This window comes from Sebastes umbrosus, chromosome 1, assembly GCF_015220745.1.
Source record: "Sebastes umbrosus isolate fSebUmb1 chromosome 1, fSebUmb1.pri, whole genome shotgun sequence".
NCBI lineage: Eukaryota > Metazoa > Chordata > Actinopteri > Perciformes > Sebastidae > Sebastes > Sebastes umbrosus.
The window spans coordinates 13,147,477-13,157,167 of NC_051269.1; the positions used below are offsets into that span (position 1 = coordinate 13,147,477).

The window sequence follows — 9,691 nt, forward strand, 5'->3', positions numbered from 1 at the left end:
ACATTACAGTAACAGAATATTAATTCATATTCGATCAGCGCTGCCTAATTTGACCGTTTGATCGGAGTTCGCAAGTAATTTACAGCTGCCTCCGTTGAATGAACAGCCAATAGGAACGCTCTCTCTCTCTCTCTGAAATGACCTGTGATTGGTCAAAGTTTCCCATCACGGGCTAGATTTTTTTAAAGCGTGAAAACAGAGCCATGAGGAGGTGCATAAGTCTAGTTTTCTCTCAGAACACCTGAGTTACAATATGCTGAAAGTTATTATAGAATTTCTGCCCAATGATGCCAAAAGAAATTCTGCCTACTGCAGGTTTAATTTGATGAATACAATCTTCTGTTATATGTAATTAAGTCAGCATTATGACAATCTGGACACACATTATGATTAGTTTTATTTATGTTTCCTTGTACTATAGGACAACTGTTGCACACACAAACAATCAAAAGTGCAGTCAAAGGTTTTATGTGTATGGAAGAATCTCATCTTGTTCATGGTTCCTTTATCAAATCAGCGGCTGTATAAATCTAAAGAAGAAAAACCACACAAACAAACAAAGTCGCTTTCTTTCCCATATTTTATTTTCTGAGCATATAGAACATCTGAACATAGAATATTTTAAATAATATGTGTAGGACTTATCAAAGATAATTAATACATTCTATGACAGTGATAAGAGGAATGGGTGTTGAGTGTGTATGTGCCGTCTCTAGCCAGCGGTAGTGAGTAGTGTTATGCGCAGGCTGAGATGGGGTGGCTGAGGCCGCTGAAGTAAGACTTTTCACGGTCGCTCATCACCTCGAAGTGCAGCGGCTGCTGGCAGAACGTGCACTCTGCTGAAGTGTGGGGCTTCAGATCCAGGCCCACCTCCTTCCATGTGTGCACCAGCCTCTCTGTGGAGGGGAAAACAGGAAAGAGAGTGGAAGTCAAGTTAACCTTTTATCACTGAGAGAAAGTTTCATGTCCATACAAGGTGAATTTACATTTTAACTGAAATACATGAACAAAGACTACTTAGATGTTCTTACCAACAAAGTATTTCATCATCTCGGGGGAGTGGTGAGGCGTTGGGGCGATACGCAGGAGCTCTTCTCCCCTGGCAACAGTGGGATAGTTGATGGCCTGCACGTAGATGTTGTGGCGACTCATCATGAGGTCACACACCTCAGTGTTTTTCTCTGCATCTGACACCTAAAAATAATAAAAAGCCACACATGATGATAAGAATCTGAGGACTACTGAGTGTCAATTTCCTGTTGTTAGGCAATAAATAATAAATTACCCGGATTGGGATGATGTGGCTGGGGCAGTGCACCACTGGCAGCCCCGAGTCCATCAGCATTTGTCTGAGCAGCTTGACGTTGCGCTGGTGTTTACGTCTCAGTGTGCGTCCCTCCTCCCCTTTAAGAACCTGGATGGAGTTCCTGGCTCCGTGCAACAGCATTGGTGGCAGAGAGGTGGTGAAGATGAAACCCGCGGCGTAGGAACGCACCGTGTCTATCAGAGCGGCGGTGCTCGCGATGTAGCCTCCCACGCAGCCGAAGGCCTTGCCTGGAAGAAGACATGACACACAGTTGGTTACTCTTTAATCTGGGTAGTTGCTACAGCTCCGGAGACAAAACACTCACTACATTATGCTCAGTGGTCTATGAAAAATCCTCCCGCTGTAATCTCACAAACTAGATCACTCTGAAATAGGCAGCAGCAGGAAAAACAGGGGCTGTAGAGCTCTCAGTTAGAAATGATTGTCCCTTCAGCTTGACAGCGTCACACAGACGCAGGGAGTAATTCAATAAGAGCGCAACAAGAGCCCACAGTCTCCTAGCAACAACAGAGCAGCCCCGGCTTCTTTAAGCCCTCTGGCATATTGTGTGACACAGATGAGGCTTGATCCTGAGCATAGCAACAAAACAGAGATTCCCACTAGCTGGGAGCAACTGTTGTGATTCATAAACATAATTAAAAATATAGCAAAATAGAAATGGTAAGATACTGACACAACTAGCCATTCATGTCAAGTATAAATGGTTCATTTAATGGCTTCAAAGTCAAAATGCATAGTTAGAACATCATGATTATTTTTGTTTTAGTAGAGATTAAGTGCTGACCTAGTGTCCCTGAAATGATATCCATCTTGTCCATGACGCCATCCCTGTCTCCGATGCCCCCTCCTCTGGCGCCATACAGGCCCACAGCGTGAACCTCGTCTACGAAGGTGATGGCACCAAACTCGTGGGACACGTCGCACATCTCCTCCAGCGGACACACAGCACCTGTGTTACAGAAAGATGGATAGAAAGTAAACATTTAACCATTAGCCAGAATACAGGCACGAAATAGGTCATTTCATCCATTTCCTTTTCTAGACAACTATTAAATGATGGTTCTTGTGCAAAAAAAGTTAAGCATTAATCGACATTCTTACCAGCTCAGTGAACATTATTATGACAATCAATGAGCAACCAGGTAATAAGGAGGTTTTGAAAATGCTTTTTAAAAAAAAAAAAAATAATGGGGAAGATCCCAAACTAACCATCCATGGAGTGGACGGTCTCAAAGGCCACGATCTTCGGTTTTGTGGGATCTCCCTTCTGTAGAAGCTCTCGGAGATGGGCGACGTCATTGTGGCGGAAAATGAATTTCTTGGCTCCGCTGTTCTTGATACCCATGATCATTGAGGCGTGGTTGCCCGCATCCGAGTAGATTTCACATCCTGAAACAGTTCGGAAAAAAGAAAGAGAGGAAGTGAGAATGACAGTTGGCAACAAAGTGACTAATGCACATAAATGTCACACATTAATTAACGACTAACGGACTTATTGCATACCGGGTAGCATCTTGGCGAGGGTGAAGAGGGTGGAGTCATTGGCAACGAAGCAGGAGGTGAAGAGCAGTGCGGCGTCCTTCTTGTGAAGGTCGGCCAGTTCGTGCTCCAGTTCCACGTGGAATTTACTGGTCCCAGAGATGTTCCTGGTGCCTCCTGCCCCTGAACCATGCTTTCGTAAAGTTTCCCTGGAAACAGAGAAAAAGACATACACAAAAGTTAGTTTTATCCCATCTATTTTTTTTAAATCGCACACACTTACAGTATATGTATGTTGGATGGAAGCTTAAGGAGGGGTAAGACTACAAGAAAATGTAAGTAAGTAAGCGGGAGAGTTGCCACGTAGTAAGTGACACCTTGTTTCAAGATGTTACTGCTGCACAGGAGGTAAGAGAGCTGGACAAGCTCAAACAAGCTGAAAGGAAAAGAAGAAAAACATCCCACCTCATTGGGTTCCCATGAGGTTCAAGTGTGAACTATGGCAGACTAACACTCTACGCCCACACTAACAATGGACTGGATCACCCACAGGTGTCAGGTTGTATTCAATTATTACGTGCTGTGAACTCACTAAAGCGTCAACAGGAGACGTGGACAGCCAAGACAAATATTTGTCCCATTACATATAAACACATCTGGACCCAAGTGACTGACTCATGTGTGTTTTTTTCCTACACTCACACGCACAAACAACTCCTCCAGTACTCACATGATGGATTGAACGACCCGTGGGTGTCGACTCATGCCCAGGTAGTCGTTGCTGCACCAAACGGACACCTCCTTCTTTTCCTCCAAGGAGCCAGTGAAGTTGTCGGCCATGGGGAACTCGTTGGCCAGACGGTTCACGGTCTTGAACACGCGGTAGGTGTGGTCACTCTTCTTCTCGTCTATCTTCTTCTCAAAAAACTCGTCGTATTGGTAGCGGGACACTGCAACACAACAGGAAGGCAAAGCTTGCTTAATGAGGCTTGCATTGTGACGGATGAAGCAACGCCTGACATGATGAAAGTCTCAGCTCACCTTACTCAAAATGTAAACGGCAATATGAGAGTGAAATAGTTGCTAGTATGATCACAGTCTTGGAGGATAATGTGGTGGCTTAACAACTCAAACTTACTAGTGCCTGGCAGATTGTCATGCAGCAAGTGGGTGACACTTTTAGGGCGCTGCTTCAGGAGGGTCTTCAGCAGATTGGCTTTCTCCCCTCCGCTTCCTTTAATGGTATTGGCCAGGGTCACTTGGGACACTTCTGCAAGGGAGGACAAAAAGAAAATGGTATCAAATTATGAACAAAAAGATGGGCCGAAACACTGAAGTCTAATCAATTTCTAAACAACTCTTACCTTTCTTGACAGTGCGGACTTCCTGAACATCCTCTTGGTACTCCATGCCGACCTGGCGGACCACACTGCTGTTCTTCTGGCACATCTCAGCGGCCAGGAAAGGGCATTTGGAGGCCACCGCCTGGCCTGAAGATGGCATCGGGTGGCCACCAGGCAGCTTGGGCTCCCCTTCCTGTTTGCGGCCTGCAGGTGGACAAGAAGAAGTTTTAGTCAGTCATCACGTTAACTGAGATATTTCACTTGATATAATGTAGCTACCGCATTGAATTAGGATAAAAATATGTTTCTATTCCTTCTTTGTCATCCTCACCTTCACTGGCAGACATGATGTCCTCAATCTTGTGGTGGGAGGACGAGGAGGAGGAGGAGCAGAGGGCCCGGGCCATCGATGGAGCCATGGGTTTAGCGGCCAGCTCCATCATGATGGGGCATCGCTGGGCGTACACCACCATAGACTTTTTGGGCTGCTGGAAGAAGGCCTGGGGCACACGAGCCAGGAACGGACAGCGACGCATGATCACATCCATAGTCAGCAGTGGTGATGATGATTGTCCAGAGGTCTAAAGGAGACAGTTGAAACTTGATTGAAACTTGTGCTGTGGACAGTTCAGATACTTCTTTCTACGCGCTGCAAAAACTTGTTTTTCACAGTACAACCAAAACACAAAGGATTGTGGGAACCTAGGAATGTGTTTTTCCCAATTTTACCTGAAATGCAATCAGTCCATTCAAACCGTTTTGGTGTCACGTGTATGTACCTTTGTATGTATACAGAACTTGTGTATGCAACATGCAATATATGAAATGCAATATCTTACTGTTTTATAGGTCAAGCAAATACATATTTTCTATTTATAATATATCTTTTTTTTTTTATTATTCTCCCATTTGTACTACTGTTTAATAGATGTGTATGCTACAATAAAAAACATAACTCAATGACATGCACACATTTCAGTAAACAGCTTCTTCTTTCTGTGCAGGGAAGACAGCCGTTTGGAGTACATTCGTAGAAAATTGTTCCCTATGAAACTATTCACCATGAGGTTCAGTGGAATATTATAGCGGTCATTTTATTGCTGAGGAGAGAGTTTACTGTTGGGTTTTCAAACATTTTTTGGAGACCAGAGCAAATGTCAACGGTTGTTCAGACAGACCAAAACTATTTGTTACGCCCGGGCCACACAGCGCGCTTCAGGCTCGCCTGACGGCAGCGTCACGTCGTGGCCGCGTCATGCTCACCTAGGGTGTTCACACTAGACGCGAGTTACCCACGTCTCGGGAGCGTCTCAGCTACCTGTCAGCTGTGTTTTTGCTGTTGCTGACAGCCCTTTCTTTCTACATAGAGTTTGCCTTTTAATGGCCATTTAACTTCATGATAAATGTGATTTATTTAAGACAAAAAAGGGTAAGAACTGTGTGGTAATTTGTAAATATTATTAAAAACAAGCAAATAAATTCATACATAAATATTAATATATAGCCCATATAAATGCCTCTTTTCTGTCAGTGAAGAGAGATTTATATATATATATATATATATATATATATATATATATATATATATATATATATATATATATATATATATATATATATATATATATATATATATATATATATATATATATATATATATATATATATATATCCCTCTTCATTGACAGTGAAGAGGGATTTCTATGGGCTATATATCTATATAGATATATATATATCTATATAGATATACATATACATCTATATAGATATAGATATATATATATATCTATATCTATATCTATAGATATAGATATATATATATATATATATATATAGATATATATATATACATATACATATATATATATACATTAATGATTATGACATTAATGATTTTATACATGTACTTAGGAGACAATAGGTCCAAATAAAACACCGCCAAATTATGCTTGTTTAGTGAATATTTACAATGTTTAAGATAATCAGTGTTACAGCTTAATATATTTTAAATGTGTCACTCATTTATCAGCGCCGTTTGTTTGAGACGTCCGAGTGCGATCGTCAGTAACTTCATCACCCGACTCGTCTACTTCTTATATATATATATATATATATATATATATATATATATATATATATATATATATATATATATATATATATATATATAAATATAAATCCCTCTTCATTGACAGTGAAGAGGGATTTCTGTGGGCTATATATTAATACAAAAAAATAAATAAATACATTAGTAGTAAGAGAGAGCCTACAGCAATCCCTCTTCACTTTGACTGGCACAGTTTTAAACAACATTTCCAGGGGGTTTCGGGTTCCTGTTCTACAGCATTCCAGGTTGCGGCTTTTATCGAAAACGACTTAATTTACATCTGGGGCGGGACAGCAATTTACATTACAAATGCTGATGTTCCGACATCTCAGGCAACTTGGAGCTTTTCACCACCTTGTTGCTGAGACGCGCGTCTGACGCGCGTCTCATGCGGGCAGTGTGTCCACTCTAACCTGTTAACATGGATGCCGAAATAAAAAACAACATGCGACGTTGCCGTCACGCGAGCATGAAGCGGGCTGTGTGCTCCAGGCTTAAGGCATGGGTTATAGGAAAGGGGGGAAAATATTGTGGTTTATGTGGTGAACCATTCTTTAAACAATAAAACAAAATCTAGGCTTTGACAATAAATTCTTAACACAATGTCCACTTAATGGAAAGTCAGTTTTATTCACTGTTGAAGGTCTCAAGGGGTGGCTGAATGCGCCAGAAACGTTCAAGGTGAACTTTGTGTGAAGACTTTTTTTTTTGGCCAAACTACTATTTTCAAGGTCAGTAATGGACCATCAAGCTAAAAAATCTTGGCCATTTTATCACACGTTAAAAACCTTGTGTGAGTACCTCCACTGAAACCTTAAATATCATAATAGTTTTCCAGTTTTTGTCACGTATCTTTTACAAAATTAACTGTCACATTACAATCGTATTTAATTTACTGGACGAACTGCCGGGGTCCAACAGGTGCCAGATCATGACATTTATTTATTTATTTATTTTGCACAATTTATGACTATACAACATAACAAAAAAAATTAATGAAAAATATAAAGTGCAGGAAGAGGCAAATAAAACCACTGGGCTTATCTGAAGCCTCCACCTAGAGACAACATTAATATAAAGAGATAATATGACTACATAATAGTGATAACAAACAATTAGGACAAGATATATATGCAAACAGCACTTTACTATGGACATAAACGCACTTTTCTCTGCTGCTAAACACGACTGCAAATTGTATGAAAATGTGTCTTATTTTATGTTTTATTGTTATTTTTTTCAGTAAATAGAAGACTAGTCAAAAAAGACAAGTGTGTGAGTGAGTGTGTGTGTGTGTGTGTGTGTGTTGCATTGTAATAAACATGTTAGACAAATGAAGTCTGTCTATAGTGAAGTGTAGTTGCGTAAAAAGGGGAAACCTGACGTCTATCCCTATGTCATAATAACCCTTCCCCCCAGAGTAAGTCATGTCTGGACATTCCTCGACAGAGTCATCACTCCCAGAGGTTTCCAAGCTCGAGGAACAGGGATTCAAGTCAGTAAAACCAAACACTGAAGCACAATTAATCCTACTTAATAAAACAAGTCAATAAAATAACAAATTAGATTGTGTTGATGATAATTTTGATCACATTTCACGTGTTTTTTCTCTCTTTCTCTCCTTTCAGTCAAGTCTTCACTGGTGTTACAGTGAAAACTTTCCGTCAGCCGGTGTAACCTGATATCCTTCCGTGCACCGTTTACCTACAGTATAAATACACAATACTGGCATTGACACAAGCCTATAGCTTAACTTACTGATATATTATAAACGTGATGATTTATTAGACACATTGAATAGTCTGCAGGTGTTCACAAAGCACCTTTAAAAGTTTTGTTCCGCGCCAACGACTCGCAGAGCATTTCCTGTGTTGGTGCTATAACACATGAAGAGAGTCACGACTCGTCTGTATCTAACGTTACCTCACCTTACTACTTAAATAACCAGCTATTATATATGCGTCATTATAAATCCTAGCTACTGTGAGCTAAACTGAGTGTAAATGTTGTGATCCTTGCAGGTTGACCGAGCTTACCGTCAGCTAGCTTAACGTTGACTAAGAGGCTGCTAACAACCAGGAGTGTTGATCAAATAAAACAACTTACCTCGTAAAAACTTCACTCTTGAAGGTGTTATCCTCTTCAGCAGTCGTGTAGTGTGTTGGATAAAAGCAGAGGAGCTGCTGCTTTGAGTAAAACGAGTAGTTTTGAGTGGAGAAGGTGAGAGCAGAGGACTACTTCTTCGTTATCCTGCACTGAGGACGAACGAGGAGGACGAGGACGTGCAGCTGCTTATAACAGCTCACACCAGCGGAAGTCTCGCGAGATCTTACTCGTTGACGTCAAAAGGTCAGTCCAGTCAGTCAGCTGTGTGACTCATGCATGTGATCCAAACCATAAGATCAAATGAACACACCTCGCAGGGAATTTTTCTATGTAGATGTTTGAAGGTATAATTAATTAAGGATAGGCTACTTTATTTAATTACTTCCCCTCTCCGCACAACACAAAGCGCCTGGGTCAGTCCTTCATGCTGGTATCCATCAGGCTCCTCAACCAAGGCTGACCTCCATATGAGAACTATGAGGACTATAAGACCTTTAAACATGCACTATCTGCAACCATGTTGGACTCTAACCACTGGCACACTTTACACTTACTTTACACTATACATCCTATATACCACTTTATAGACTGCATATGTACATATTACATTTATTTATTGTACATACTACATTTATTTATTGACGGACTGCACACACTATGTTCACACATTCACTCTGTATCTTTTATATTTCTATTATTGTTTTTATAATTTGTGTATACCTTTACCTCTCCTGTGTTTCACTCTGTTTGCTGATGTTTGCTGATGTTGCTGCTTTGACACATGAATTCCCCTCCGGGGATTAATAAAGGTTCATCTTATCTTATCTTAATTCATACGACACCTTCTCACACAAAAATATATCTTATACTGTATATACTGTATTATGTTCTTAATGTATATGTTAAGTATATATTAATATGCCTTGTACAAAGTATTTCTTATCTATGTATATTCATACTTCCTGATGTGTATATGTTCTTAATATGCCCTTGTACAAAGTATCTCCTTTTATAATTGTAATATAACTTATTATTTTAATGGAGCTTCCCAGCAAAAAGCATTTCACACGATTGTACCTGTATAACCGGTGTGACAATAAACACCTTGAATCTTCAATCTTGAACAAAGCACATATATCAACATAAATTCTGCAAATTCAAAAGGACATTGAATCAGAATCACCTTTAAATATGTAGATAGATAGATAGATAGATAGTAACTTTATTAATCCCGAGGGAAATTCAAGTTTCACAGTTCCATAATGCAAAACATGTTAGTAAAAAGGTAGTAAAAAAGTTAGTAGTGCAAAGTACAAAAAAAATATACCA

General features: G+C 40.2%; 1 protein-coding gene across 3 annotated transcripts; it reads right to left on the reverse strand.

Moving 5' to 3' along the window:
- Positions 1 to 562: 562 nt before the first annotated feature.
- On the reverse strand, positions 563 to 8,541 carry alas1 (aminolevulinate, delta-, synthase 1). 3 transcript variants are annotated; one of them, XM_037776830.1, is made up of 11 exons: positions 8,363 to 8,541; positions 4,481 to 4,730; positions 4,171 to 4,353; positions 3,945 to 4,076; positions 3,537 to 3,756; positions 2,831 to 3,015; positions 2,537 to 2,716; positions 2,112 to 2,276; positions 1,286 to 1,554; positions 1,032 to 1,194; positions 736 to 896 (listed from the first exon to the last, which is right to left on the reverse strand). In XM_037776830.1, exons 2-11 carry the CDS (start codon positions 4,695 to 4,697, stop codon positions 736 to 738), a joined length of 1,875 nt encoding a protein of 624 aa, XP_037632758.1. In that variant the 5' UTR covers positions 4,698 to 4,730; positions 8,363 to 8,541. The 3 variants fall into 3 exon arrangements, with proteins under 3 accessions (XP_037632773.1, XP_037632758.1, XP_037632765.1); XM_037776837.1 differs by having other exon boundaries at positions 4,481 to 4,722; positions 8,363 to 8,531; XM_037776845.1 differs by lacking the exon at positions 8,363 to 8,541 and having other exon boundaries at positions 563 to 896; positions 4,481 to 4,697.
- Positions 8,542 to 9,691: the final 1,150 nt, after the last annotated feature.